Here is a 15,190-nt window from a genome sequence, read left to right on the forward strand (position 1 = left end):
ACACATACCATCCAAATTTCCTTCTGGTTTCAATGACATCTGTGGCGATACCTCCCTAAACTCTGGACTATTTGTCTCATTAGAAGAATCCACAGTAGCTGACGGGGTCACTTCAGGTGAAACACACTTCACTTGTTCTTCTCCTGCAGTCAAGGATTTGTACTTCTCCCCTTCAGGAGAAATCTCTGAAACAATAAAAATTAAAAATCATGCTACATTTTCAAAGTGCCCTGAATTTTACCTGTAACAGCAATTAGTAGAGAGAGAAACAAGATATTAGAAATGAGAAGGTGGAATATTTAACACCAAGCATTTTGAGGAGCTGTGGTTAATGATAAGGTCTCCAAGATATGACCATCGGAGTGACTGAGTGTGGTGAATATAAGATCACTGGAGAGGAACTGAGAAACCCAGATATTGCAAGGATTACTGATGTAGATACAGAAATCAACTAAATCAGTTAAGACAGAATTAGTGTTGGGAAGATGTGACATTGAGCTAGAAAGTAACATCTTCAAAGAATGAATGGGAAAGTGTTGGGGGTCTTCTAGATAACTGCAATGAGTTGTTCTGAGGTAAATCCATTCTCTCTTGGTATCAATTAAAAGTATGGAGAGTTTCTGAACAATGAGAAGTAACTAGCAATTACCAGAAACAAACAAAAACAAGTAGTTAATAATTTCAAAAATACCATTCTAACATATATATATTAGTTTCACCAAAAGGAAAAAGAAATTAAACCATATATTGACCACCCTAGAAATCATTATGTATAATTAAAATAAAATTTGGCTTTCATGTACCTTAATAATTAATTTCTAATATATAACAGAGTTTAACCAGTAACATAATAGGATCACCATTAAATTCTGTACAAAATCATTAAAAGAAAAGACAGAAGTAGAATGATGTTCCCATAGGCTGGAGTTTCCAACTTTGGCACTACTGGGTAACATAATTCTTTGTTTTGAGGAACACTTGTTATAGAATGAATTTCATAAGATTTACCAGCAGCCTCTATCCATTAGGTACCCCTAGTGCCCTTTCCAGGTGACAACCAAAAATGTTTCCAGACAATACCAAGTGTCCTCTGTGGGCAAATTCACCCTTGGTTGAGAACCACTGTCACAGATAATAAAAATCCACAAAAACAAATTAAAATTAGTAACTCACTATTTTAAAATCAACTAGGAACCTCAAGAACATGATAAAAGACACATGAGAACAATATAAATTACAATGAAAGGATAATCAGGAATGAAGCAGTTGACTGAGCTCAGGAAAGACTAGGGAAAAAAATCTTAGAAATAAAGGTTATAAAATAAACACAAGATCATATAAATAAAAGACACATGTCTTAAGAGATATAGAAGGTGAACAGGAGAAAAAAATTAAAGAAGAGACATCATAAACTGTAATTGAAAAAGAAAATTTAAAAGCAACAAAATGGATTCAGGATAAAGTGAAATGATATAGAAAGGTAAAAGAGATCCAAAGTACAAACAGTAGAAGTCCCTCAGTAAGCTAAAGAAACAAAACAGAAAAATATAATTCATGAACACTTTCCTAAAATTGGGGGTGGAGAGGAACACTCCAAAACAAGGAAAACTACAAAACTCTGATGAAAAAGATCAAAGAAGAACAAAGTAAATAGAGGGATATTCCATATTCATGGATAGGAAGATTCAGTATTGTCAAGATATCAGTTCTTCCCAATTTGATCGATGGATTCAATGCAATCCCAATCAAAATCCCAGCAAGTTATTTTGTGAATACTGACAAAGTGATCCTAAAGTTTATGTGGAGAGGCAAAAGACTCAGAATAGACAGCCCCCCTACCCCACTCCCCTCTGACATCTGTCAGTCTGTTCCATTTATCCATGCCTCTGATTCTATTTTGTTTGTCAGTTTATTTTGTTCATTAGATTCCACATATTAGTGAGATCATATGGTATTTGTTTTTCTCTGACTTATTTGGCTTATTTCACTTAGCATAATTATCTCCAGGTCCATCCATGCTGTCGCAAAGGGTACAAGTGCTGCTTTTTTTAGAGCCACATAGTATTCCATTGTGTAAATGTACCACAGCTTTTAATTTTTAATAATATTACTTCCAGTACAGAAAAACAACTAGTTCCTGCTTACCACGTGTAATGGTTGTGTTTTCCAGTAGTTCTGTCTGAAGCTGTAGTTCAGCTTCTCCAAGTATCTTTAGAACAGAATCTGTAGGGCTTTTCCCCCAGACTCTTCTTGGAGATCCTCCAGGATCTAATTTAATAACCCCTCCCACTGTATGTCCTACAAGAAAAAGATACAATAATTTCAATGAAATAACATAATACTGCATTATAAGGTAGATTTAAGCTCTTCTATCCAAGTGCTAAATAAGTGCTTCACGAGAAATAAAGGTTATATCACAAAGAGCATATGATGATGATACCTGAAAAAAGACTTTTAGGAAATGAATGATGAATAATAGAAAGAAGTAACTGATACTAGTAATAAAAATATCTCTATAATTGCTTTTTAAATACTAAGGAATTAAACTCTAGTTTTAGGGACTATAAAAATAGAAAAATTATATTATGTTTTTATAAAATTTTTCCTTGAAAAAATAAAAAGAAACTAAGATAACTGAGCAATTATTTGGGGGAGTACAAAAAAGATAAAATATAAGTTAATACTTTTATATGAATTTAATTGAAGAGAATAGAAAAAAATTCTAAGATAAATATATTTATGGACTGAAAGTAAAGTATAACTAAGAAATTTTGTTTTATATTATCCTATATACCTTAAGTAGGCAACTGACTGACAATAATAATTTTGGGTAAACTTTAAAAATAAAATTTAGGAAAACAAGAAATGGAAAACTATCTATTGAAGTTGAGTCTTTAGAATGTTTGTTAGTAATACATTTAGCACACAAGTATCTAGTAGTGATAGGATATAATTTCAAATATTATGGGGTCTAAGTAATAAACTTTCAATAGTACCCAAATATTCACTGATACAAATTTTTGTGTACCAGTTCTATGAAAGTAAGTACCTGCAAATTAGCAGGTAATAATGAGTTTGTACAGCCAAAAAGATTAACAACAGGGAATCATTTTTTTTCAAAAAGATAGTTAAAAAGAGTAGAGAACCCAAAAATAGATATATGACTTACAGCCACTTGGTGTTTGACGAAGATGCGAAAACATTCTAATGTGGGGGAGGGAGGTCTCTTTAACAAACGAAATTGGAAAAGTGAATGTCCATATGAAAATATATTCACTTCATACTCTTTGATGCAGGGAGAGAAAACCAGGTGGAACTGGTGGTCTTTCTGAGCAGAGGTGACAGAATTGGAAGTCCAGGGTGGCAGAAGTGGAGAGTGTTGGCAAGAAGAGCACTGAAGAGTAGAAAACTACACAAACAGAGAATTCAGGAGAACTGTAAAGAGCCCTTTTGAGTCTTGGGCTGAATAATGATCAGCACACGTGTGAGGAAATTACTGTAGTGTAGAAAAAAGACCACCCGAAAGGAGTAGAGGGAGCAATACTTGGAGTTTACACAGGATCCGAAATAGTCCCTATTCCCACCAGTCAGAAAAGGAAGTCTTATAATTCACAAGGCATCAAGTACATTACTCAGAAAGGTGTTTGACTGAGTAATGGGAGAAAAATTAGCCAGACTAAAAATTAGCTACATTATTCTGGTTCCATCTAATAAAGCTTAAAAGCAAGACATAAAAGGGTCAAGCTTTTTACAAGTGAACTGTGTCTCAGAACAAAAAACGAAAAAAATTTATAGAAACAGAAAAATATATAGCATCCATCAGAGTAAAATTAACTGCTTGGCCTCCAAACAAAAATTACCAAGCCTGTATAGAAGCAGGAGACTTCAACTTATAATAAAGAGAAGAAAAAAAAATCAGCCAATCAAAACCAACCCCAAAATGACAGAGATGTTATTAGCAGATAGGAATGTTTATAATTGTCATTATCACCAAATTCCATACGTTCGACAAACTAGAGACAAGACTGCTGCTGATTACAGATAGGGAAAACATTAACAAGGTCCATATTGGACTTCTAGAAAGGAGAGCTAGAGAACAGAATGGCAAACAATTTTCCAAATCTGATGAAAACTATATACTTACAAATCCAAGAAGCTCAGCAAAACCCAAGTAAAAGAAACATGAAGAAAATGACACAAGGTACATCATAATCAAATTTACTAAAACCAAGGCTTAGGGAGAATCTAAAAAGCATCAATACAGAAGAATAAAGAATAAGAATAACAGAAAAAGAAAAGAGCTTGGCATGTTTTAAGAAGTGAGAAGTGAGGAGGTAGAAAGAAGTGGCAAGGGAAAACCACAGGGGAGCCCCGGTGGACTATGAAAGGGACTTTGGATTTTTGTTCTAATTGCCATGGAAATCACTTAGGTTTTAAAATGGAAGCGTGACACAATATACTTTGTCCTTCTAATTAGCATAAAATATTTTCAAATCTCTTTTTCATAAGGTTTCACTGACTCTAAATCGCTACCAAGTAACACCAGCTTACGCCTCTCTTCCCCTTCATAGCTCAGCTTCCTTAAAAGGTTCTGATTTTTTTAATTCCTCACCTTCCATTTGCTTAATTCCTGGGCTCCATTTCTGCCCCTGGCACTCTAATGACTTCTCTCTCACTCAGGGTAAGTTCATACTCTTTGACAGAGCCAGTGTACAGGACCCTTCATGATCTGGCCCCTGCTTACCTCTGCCAAGGTTTCTTGTTTGCCATTCTTTGTCTTGAATTCTAAACTTTGCCAACCATGCTGAATTATATCCAGTTCCCTGAGCTTCACATGCTCTTGCACTTTGCGGTCCCACTAATTCTCTGCTGAAAACACTCTGCTTAGCTTTTGGGTTATTTAGCTAACACTTTTTATTCCTTAGCACATCGCTTTTTCCAAAAATCATCTTCTTACCTCTCTCAAGACTGATTCATATTCTTATAGTAACTTATGATTATTGCCTACTATATTACTTATCAACTATAATTAATTGCCTCTTTATTTGCCTCCCTTTCCACTAGATCCTAAGCTCCTTGAGTGGAGACAACATGTCTTAACCATTAAGCAGCAGTATCCTCACTGCTTAGGAGTAATGTGGCATATAATGGGACTCCATAAAGAACCGTTAAATAAGTAAACAAATAGATGCTGTGGAATCTTTGGGATTTTCTCCAAGGCAAAAAAGAATTCTATGAAAATAGACCATCAAAAAAATTACCTAAGCCCGGCCAGCGTGGCTCAGCAGTTGAGCACTGACCTATGATCCAGGAGATCACTGTTCGATTCCTGGTCAGGGCACAAGCCTGGGTTGTGGGCTCGATCCCCAGTAGGGTGTATGCAAGAGTCTGCTGATCAATGACTCTCATCACTGATGTTTCTCTCTCTCTCCCTCTCCCTTCCCCTCTCTGAAGTCAATAAAGACATATTTTTTAAAAAATTACCTAAAATTATATTTAGTTAGTTAATGGTCAGACTCACTCTTTTAGAATGTAAGCTCCAAAGAGCACATATGATTTCATTCATTCACTGTTATATCTCTATCTAGTGCCTAGGAAAACTCAAGACAATAGTAGGTGCTCAGTAATTATTGCTAAATAAATAAATTATTAAAAGATATCTTCTTAATATCCCTGCCAAATGCCTGAGGGACCTTTCTGAGATTCTGTCAAAGCTTACTACTCTGGTCCTCATCAATAATTATTCCTGGAAACAGATTAGAAAGGGTTAAATATAATTTAAATAGTATGATACATACTATAGTAGATCCATCTCTCATACTTTACACTTTTGTAATAAAAATCCTTGCTATTCTTAAGGTTGAATAGTTTTTTCCATTTTTCACATATATGTGAAATTCTTCCGGCTTCTTTCAATCCCTCTAAAGTGTTCTTTCTCTCAGAGTGTCTAGTCTGCAAGTTTACGTCTGTGCTAGGCCAAAGTAGGGTATAGACACTTTCATACATACTGTCAGGTGCAAAGAAGGATGCATCCAATGTAATCTCATTCAGAGGAATCACCAGTTGACCTCCTGCCTCCCACTTCTTGCGATCAGATGAAACGGACTTTTCTTTTTCATGCTCTTTGGCATTTTCAGGAACAATTACCTCACCCGTATCAGAGTGACACTGCTTCCCTTTCTCATCTTCTTGAGCTTTAATATTTTGATTTAATCTCCGTAGTATTTCTCGCTTACTCTGAAACAGTTAAAATGCTATATTTTATGATGTATATGATTAAGTAAAATGATTGAGAAAAAATGGAAAATTTTACCTACTGAAATAGCATTGTTAGTCTTTTGCATTTCTTCTGAGGTTTCTTGCGTATCAGTCAAACTTCTGTCCTTTAAACACAGATTGTTTCAGAGTGAGAAATAATGTTATTTTAAAATTCTACCTTAAAATTTTTTAAATTTGTGTTACTTTGTTTTTTCATTAAATTACTCCTTGTGAATTATTTTATTCCTATAAATGTTAATACAACTGACTTCATTATCAGCAGTGAGAAACAGTTAAATATGATCAAGTAACATACTAAATATGTAGTAAAAGGGCCAATTCTCAGTTATTTGTCATATTTTGGGTTACTGATCACATATTTAACTATAGCCTCTTCCTCTTTGGCACGTGACTTTTTTTGGTAATTTTAAGTCAATAATAGAAATATAAAAAAAAAATTAATTCATATATGCTCTCAATTAGAGCTAAGGAAAGTTTTGATGAATAAAGTAATTCAAGATAGGCTGTGCTGTGCTGAGGCTTTCTTTGTTTCATGTGCATATGTATGCTTATTAAGCAATACTACTACACATAACTGAGAACTGGCTTTTCTCCCTAAGCAAAGAGAGTAACAATAGTGGGTTCTAAGTCCCATGTACTAATGGTAATATAAATTCTACCTTTTAATTAGTAAAATCATAGCAATCTTAGACACCTAGAATATTTAAATATATGAAAAGAAGAAATTAGTAGTTACGAAAGCAAATGTATCTGGAAGAGAGCAACTTTCAAAGTTTTAAGTAAGTGATATTTACCAAGAAAACACAAAGAAAAACCATGTAGTTACATTAATTGCCTCAATTTGTAGTATTTGAGAAAAATATGAAAAAGTATAGTGGTCAGTTTTAAAGCAATACATGTAATGAGACAAAGAGCATTTTACCCAGTACAGTAGTCAGGAATTAGCAGTCGCTACAAGTTTTAAAGCAATACGTGTAATGAGACAAAAGGCGTTTTACCCAGTACAGTAGTCAGGAATTAGCAGTCGCTATAATCAGAGAGATGAACAGCTACTTGAGATGTGAGACTGGGTACCAGGAGGAGAACCACACAGTGGTATCTAAAGTTGAAGTGAACACCGTAGCACATGCAAAGTCGTTATCAGGAAGAAAAGAGACTAAACCTACTTGAAGAACAATAATTTCTTCTATGAAGTTCTTGGGAGTGACCAGGAAACTTATATTTTCCTACTCAGTCTTATTTTCGAGATAAACACAAAGGCTGTAAAAACTGGTGCAACAATAACACCAGTGTTGTCTACAAAATCTTAATGAAACTCAACAATTAAAAGGCACAGACATTAATTACCAGGAAAGGAGAAAATCAGGTTAATGTGTTATGATACATGATTCAGGAGACTTCTCCCCTTCTGTCTGATGAATTCTAGACTGAAAGTCCACATCATGAGCCCATTTCCCTTAACCTTAGAACAGAATTTTCACATTTTAGATGGACACATTCTTCAGAGTTTAAACTTTGTACTCGCCCATATATCTGTGTTTTACTATCCATAAGGCATGACAGAGTTTCAGAAATAGAAGGTGAAAGAAATAATTGATGCATTAATTGTAATTATACTGAGTCCTCTAACATTTGCTATGCCAAAAAATTTAAAATACGTGTAAATGTGTCTTAAACTTTATTCCTAGAGTTAATTACTTCAAGTACCAAAGAGACATTATTTCTTAAAAAGTGAACCTTTGTTAATTGTGAAAGCTGAGGTATAAAAATGTTTTTGCTTCATTTTTGGCACATTTGTATATATATATTATTTGTTTGATATTATTTTAAAGTAAAAGAGAGAGAGAATCATTTTAACATAGTTTTATCTACCAGGTGGTCATAGATATAAAATTTATGAGCAGCAAGGCTCCAAATTCAGAGTAGAGCACACACAAAAATCTTAAGTAACTTTATTCCTAGAAAAACCTAACGGAACATTAGAAATAAATATAATTTCATTAAATTTAATCCTTTTAATAATCTTTTGACTTTAAAAAGCTCTAAATTTTAGGAAACTTACCATAACCACTTCTTTCAAAGCTGAAGTAACAGAAATAACAGATCTTATCTGATGCTTTGATGGAGAGCCGCCTGCTTCATGCTGTCCCAAAGGAGGAGACATCTCCGAACCCTTTACTCCTTTAGACGCCAACTATAATAAAGAATTTAATACACACTGGGAAAGTTATCTTTGCAGGAAGAGATAAAAGGTATATAAAGGTATATATAGGGTCATTGTTTGTTTACACATTCTATCCACAAGTAGTTTATCTCATTAGGTTCAAGATTTTCTTGATGTATGGCAACGTGCTAGGTCCTGAAAGATCGGTGAATAAAGAGAAACATCTCAGGCCTCAGATGTAAACATAATTATGTATCATGTAATGCTAAATAATTCCTGTCCACTGTATAAACTATGTTTCATAAAATGATATTAAAAAACAGTCTTCTAAAAGACTAAATATTAGTCCTCTCACTTTAATACATTATAGTATTTCATGGGAAGAAAATATATTTTATTTATTATTCTTATATGTGAAAAATGTTTCTGTAATTTGTGCAAGTTTGGTGCAATATTCTTCAAGTTTAACACCAATCACCCAACGTAAGAGCCGTCACTATAAAAATGTCAACATAAATGAGAATGGAAGAAATATTATGCACAGTGAATAAGATTTATGCCATTAAAAATATCATTTGTTATAGTCATATCTTTCTACTTTGATTCTAAACAATGTGAAGTTAGATTCTGAACCTTTAATAATACCAGGAAATGGCATTTACAAGTATGGTCACCATTAAGATGGCAGCAAGTCTGCTCCCTACTTCTATCTCTTCTTCAAACCAATAAACAAGAATTTCTGGTGAATATACATTTCAAATGCAATATTTATTGAGCACCCTGTAAGCATAAGGTAGTAATACAATTCTAATATTTAGTCTTCTGGACTTTCATTTTACACTAATGTATGTTGTTCAAAAGAAGATGGAAATATCTAACACAGTAAGGAAGGAAAAGAACAAAGTTTGAGAAATTACTTCAAGCCTTACTGTAAAGCTACAGTAATCAGGACATTGTGGTTTTGGTAAAAGAATAAAGAAATAGATCAATGGAGTAGAACAGAACTCAGAAATAGGGCACACAAATATAGTCAACTAATCTTTGACAAAAGAGCAAAGGCAACTATCAGTTTACCTTACTCTTGAAGCATAGATAAATACAAATACTATTTTTATCTCTCAACGCTGAATGGTTAATAAGGATTTAATGTATGTTAGAAAAATATTAAATGGTCTGATTTCATATAATTTGAATATAGAGCAATTCTACATGTAATTTTATATAACCTAAAGATACACATGGTCAAATTTTATCAAATTCATAGAACTCTTATCTCTAAAGGACCAAAAATATAAAAATATTTATATAAGAATAATTTTTCTGAACTAGTATTGCTATAATGAATTTATAAGGATGTCTAAGGAAAAGAGCATCCTAAGGTAGCCAGAAGGGGATGTGTTTCCACCTTGGAGGAAGCCTATAGACAGACTTGTAAAGCAGGTCTAAAGAATAGGACAAAGAAATAGAAATGAAATAACAACGCCCAGCTGGCTGTGGCTCAGCAGATGAGCATCAACCTAGGATCCAGGCGATCGGGTTCGATTCCCGGTCAGGGCACATGCCGGGATTGTGGGTTAGGCAGCCAATCAATGACTCTCATCATTGATTTTTTCTATTTCTCTCTCTCCCTCTCCTTTCCTCTCTCTGAAATCAATACAGATATATTAAAAAAGAAAAAAAAAAAGAAAAGAAATAACAAGAAACAGTTCAATGCGATTAAGTAGGAACACATCATATTAAAAATATAGTCTCTAACCTGAGACAGAATTTTTCTAATTCTATTTTTCACTGAATTTTAATTTTTAAATACTCTGTACCCTTTTTAAAAATTGAATATCTTTCTTACATGGTTTATTCACAACATGAGTATATATGCTAGCTGAGAAAGGCAACACTATATTATTTTGGGTGGAAAACATCATCGTATGTGAAAATTATTTTCCATATTAAAGTCCTATTTAGTACTACAGTTTTAATCATTAAATATGTTAAAGAGAAAAATTTATAAAATTGGATATACATGCCAAAGATTTAATAGTTAAGGCAGCCATTTTTACCACTTGTTAGATCAAAGACACTTTTGAGAATGCAATGAAAGATTTGTGGTCTTACTGAAGAAAAATGCAACAACATACATACATCAAACTTTTAACTAACATTTCAGAAAGTTTAATAATGCTAACTCCAACTCTGAATAGCATGACATCACTCTTGAATTAGAGTATGGACCATATGTAAATATGAAGCCCCTTATACTACATCTAGATTATGCTAAATTAGACTTTCTGTAACATAATTACTTGGTAAAATAACTTTAATCCATTTTCTACAGATCATTCTCTAGTATATATCAGAATTTAATATCTTAAAGGTAGCACTATAAATTAGTGGTGGAAGGAAGGTATAGCCATTACATGATGCTGGGACTTTGGTTAGCTACTTGGCAATAATAAAATAAATAAATAAATTAGGTTCTCGCCTCAAATCAAACCCCAAAATAACTTCCATATAGATAATTCTTAAATATGAAAGAAAGAGAGAGCAATAGAGAAAAGATCAGGGGAGAGGAAAGAAGAGGAAATGAGTATTCAAAAACAGACAAAAATAGAGTTATAAAATTATAATGCTGACATACCACCCAGTAAGAGATACAAGGACATTAACAGGAGCAGGTTAAGAACATGAGTTAAACCTTACATGCTCTTCCCACACTTTCTTTTCTCTCTCATATGCTTCCTTTCTCTTTTGTTCCAATTGTTCTTTTAGTACAGCAGCACGTGCACTTGCTTGGGCCTGAAAAAAATAATAAAATTCGTTACCAGAAAGAAGGGTACGCAATTTTGTTTTCAGGCCTATATTTACGTATTAGCCAAAAAAGATGTGTGTGCACGCACATGCGTGTGCTGTTCCTGAATAAAACTGTAAGCTCGTTCTATATTCCCAGGATCTAAACCAGGGCTCAACAAACAGCAGCTGCTCAATACATTTTTGCTGAATGAAAATAAATGCAAAGGTAAAAACTTTAAACTATAATTATTATACATGAACTTCATTTTTCTTCACAGAAATAAACAATTATATTTTTAAGGTTGCTATTTTTTCTTTTTAAGGTTAATTGTGTGATAGTTTCAGATATTTATGCCACAGTTTCATCAAACTGCTCTCCATAAATATGATATAAAGAGTGAAAAAGCGCTATTTTTTAGAAACTGAGAAGTGAGGGATAAAGGAGAAAGAAAAATTAAGACCAGAGAAGACAGTGACTGAACTATAAGACTCAAGAATACAATTCTTTATCTTAGATTTCAATTCTCTCTGAGAAAACCATTTTTAGTCCATACCTTAAAAGCTTCAACTTTTTTGCGCCTCATGTCAACCTCCTCACTTCCCTGTCCTTTGGAATCATCAGTTTCTTTCTGTAAAATAAGTAGAGAAGCAAACCACTTAGGGTAGAACCTCAAATTCAGTGCAGAGCTCTGTGGGAGAGAATATGAATGAACTAACATAAAACTACGTAAAATGGTAGGTTGTTCAATTTTACTAATTTTTTTCTCACAGCTGCAGATGAACTCTTCAAAACTATCTACTCTTATGGACAATGAGGAGAAAAGATAAAAGGAGAATGGTAGAAAATGCACCATTTTATATGTCCATCGGTATTACTTATACTTTCCTCTTAGAATTCCTCTGGAACAAATAAATGGCCTTACAATTTTAAATAAGATTTACTCTATCCCCATGTATAGTTTTCTGGTCTTTGACTTTCACTGTCTTAATCAGTTTTATTGTGTGTTAGTGGCACAGCATTTTTAATCTTAATATTATAATGTCATTCAATTACAGTTTCTAAAATTGATTGTCAACCTGCCTTTTCACCACGAAGTTTGGCTCTAATCTGTTGGCGCTCATTGAAATTCTGCAGTCTTATTTGTCTCAGCCTTGCAAGATAAACCTACAAGGAGGAAAAAACCAAAACATCTTAATTTAAAAGAAAAACTACCAACATTTTTATTGCTAAATCATTGTTAAAGAAAAGGGTTAATTTGAATACCACAAATAAAAGTTTTAAAATCTTAGCTTTTGAGTTTTTAATTTAGATCAACTTATTTCTGAAAAGAAATACACTGTAATTACAAATTTTTTATTTTATCAAAAGAAAAGAAATTGAACTCAATACCGATTAACAGTTATGGGGCAAAATTATGACACAGTATGCCAGTCAAAAAAATATTAACAGGTCCCTATAGACCTACGAAATCCTCAAGTAATTGTTAAGCATTTAAACCATGCAGGAAAGGAAGGCAATAAACTCAAAAATGGTCATGTGACGGAGGTAGCGAACATGCGGGAAGCATACCTCTTCCTCTTTGTTTCTTGGCTTCCCTCCTCTTGAAGAGCTGGACCTGCCTCCATACATAGCTGCCAGGTTTTGCAGGATTCCCTGTTCATCATTTAATGTACTAAGTTTAAAGAATGACTAAGGCTACATCAGCATCTTACCTAGGAATATCCAGGTGCCACTTGATTTCTTTTGGCTAATTCTGATAATTTCTTTCTAGCTGATAAACTGAAAACAAACCCTGGTGTTTTCCTGTATCAACTTAACCAACACATTAAGTGACAACAGAAGGAAGCAATTAAACCCCACAGATAGTTACTTGAAACAGAGACCAGCTATGTTTTCATTAGCCATCTAAGTAAACGGTTTTTTAAAACTGCTCTGGAGGTTAGCTAAACCCCAAATCAAAACTTTCCTCTACAAAGGGCCAATCATTTCTACATGTTTGTTTACATACTAAATACACAAACACAATACAAAATATTTGAGCTTAAACTCTTTGCACTCTGTCAAGTCCTATTACTATACTACAAATGATCATACCCAATTACAAGCTGATTCATTTTTTAACATAGTTCATCATAAACACAATAATTACCTTATTAGAAATTATAATCCTTCAATAAAAGTATTAGATTATTGAATTATCCATTTTCTCTTCCTTCAGCACACAATTGTTTCATGTTCCTCCTAATTTAAACAAATCCTCAGTCCCACTTCCACATCTAATGTCTTTTTATCAACTTGTTGAAAGTGTACTTTTTAAGTTCATCACCTCCATTTTCCTGCTTGCCATTAATTTTTTAACCCACTACAATCTGTTCTCTGATCCCACTGTGACTGAAAATTTTCTAAGGTTACCAATGACCTCTAGTTCACAATTCAAATGGACCCTTTTGAGTAAATTTTGCAATTAACATTTCCACTGGAAATTAGTTTGGACTAAATCTACTACAGTTACATAAGTATTCTTTTCTCTCATAAATATCAAGTATGTTCACTGTAGAAAATTTATAAAATGAAGAAAATATAAATCATTCATAATTCTATTATCTGAGATACAAAGTTTAAGACTATTACCTTCCAAATTTCCTTCTATGCTATGTATGAATATATACACATTTATTTTTACAAAATTAGAATTTTACTATATTCTGATTTTCTTCACTTAATATTAATTAGCACTAATATTCTGAGTCTCTTTTAACATTCAATATCCTTAAAAACTTATTCTTAACTGATTACATAGTATTCATATTATTCCACTAAATAGTAAATTATAATTTACATATTAAAAAACAACAACTCTCTTCTCTTTCAGTATTTAAAACAGCACTCTCTCCTGAGATCTTCCAATCTTCACTATTTTTCACTGGCTTTTTTCTTCCTTGGCTCATTGCTAATGTCAACATTTTCTAGAGATTCATTCTCTGACCTTCCTTTTCTTCTCATTCCCAGGCCTTAATATAGGTTGGCAATTCCCAAATTTAAACCAACTTCACAGTCCTTTACTCTTGAACTTCTGTGTACATGCAATTGACATCTGGACAACTCTCTTATGTACCAAAGGTTCCACAAATAACTTACAGAACTGACTTCGTCATTCTTTTTACTACATGATATTCCTACCTCAGTTATTGATCACAGTCAGAAAGCTGGGAGTTATCTCCCTCTCTCTCTTTCTCATCTGCCAAATACAAATGACTACCAAATTACTAATTCTACCTCCTAATAACTCCATAATTTATCCCTAGTTTCTGCCTCCAGAAGAACTTCCTAACTTTCATCTTAGCTCTGGTCTCACTCCCCGAGTCTATTCTCTACAATGCACTCAGAGTAACCTTTCCAATACTCTCTTTTACATTGAGCCCCACATAAATCCATTATCTTCAGAACATATCCCACATTTTGTCAAATGACAAGTAAGGCATCTCTACTCCCATCTCTGCCACTGCTCAATCATAAAGCCTACATTCTAGCCATGACAACTACTGGTGGTTTGTGGACTATGATCTCCTCATCTTCTCAAAACGGCTAACTCATCTTCCAAAATGCAACCAAACATCTCACCCTGGAAAACCTTGCCCACGCCTCCTTCAGTGAGTTACGTATGATCTACACACCATTTTTGTATATTCCTCTCACAGTAGCACTCATCAGAGTGGTGGAAGGGCAGTATACTGACAGTTAAGAACGGACTATGACAGACTGTGAAGTCTGTCAGTTCATGTATTTTTCAACGCCACCTAACCACAGCTGACCTTCAGCAAAATTACTTAAACTTGCTGTAAGACTGGCATAATAATACCACCAAAGTCATGGGTGCCCCAGAACAAAAAGTATTATGTGAGTATGTTCTGCCGTTCTCCTCTTCCAGCCTTGAAAAAAGGCCTCTGCCCACTCAGTCT

At 33.7% G+C, this 15,190-nt stretch overlaps 1 protein-coding gene across 1 annotated transcript in view; it reads right to left on the minus strand.

Annotated features, from left to right (window-relative positions):
• Positions 1 to 15,190, minus strand: part of NEK1 (NIMA related kinase 1) — a 93,252-nt gene that overhangs the window by 20,295 nt on the left and 57,767 nt on the right. Inside the window, 9 exon segments of the mRNA XM_087816547.1 lie at positions 9 to 185; positions 2,146 to 2,298; positions 6,009 to 6,237; positions 6,318 to 6,383; positions 8,342 to 8,473; positions 11,141 to 11,236; positions 11,785 to 11,859; positions 12,312 to 12,395; positions 12,801 to 12,884. Coding sequence (XP_087672673.1) covers positions 9 to 185; positions 2,146 to 2,298; positions 6,009 to 6,237; positions 6,318 to 6,383; positions 8,342 to 8,473; positions 11,141 to 11,236; positions 11,785 to 11,859; positions 12,312 to 12,395; positions 12,801 to 12,884 — 1,096 coding nt within the window.

The sequence above is a fragment of the Miniopterus natalensis genome, chromosome 4, assembly GCF_054644295.1.
Source record: "Miniopterus natalensis isolate mMinNat1 chromosome 4, mMinNat1.hap1, whole genome shotgun sequence".
NCBI lineage: Eukaryota > Metazoa > Chordata > Mammalia > Chiroptera > Miniopteridae > Miniopterus > Miniopterus natalensis.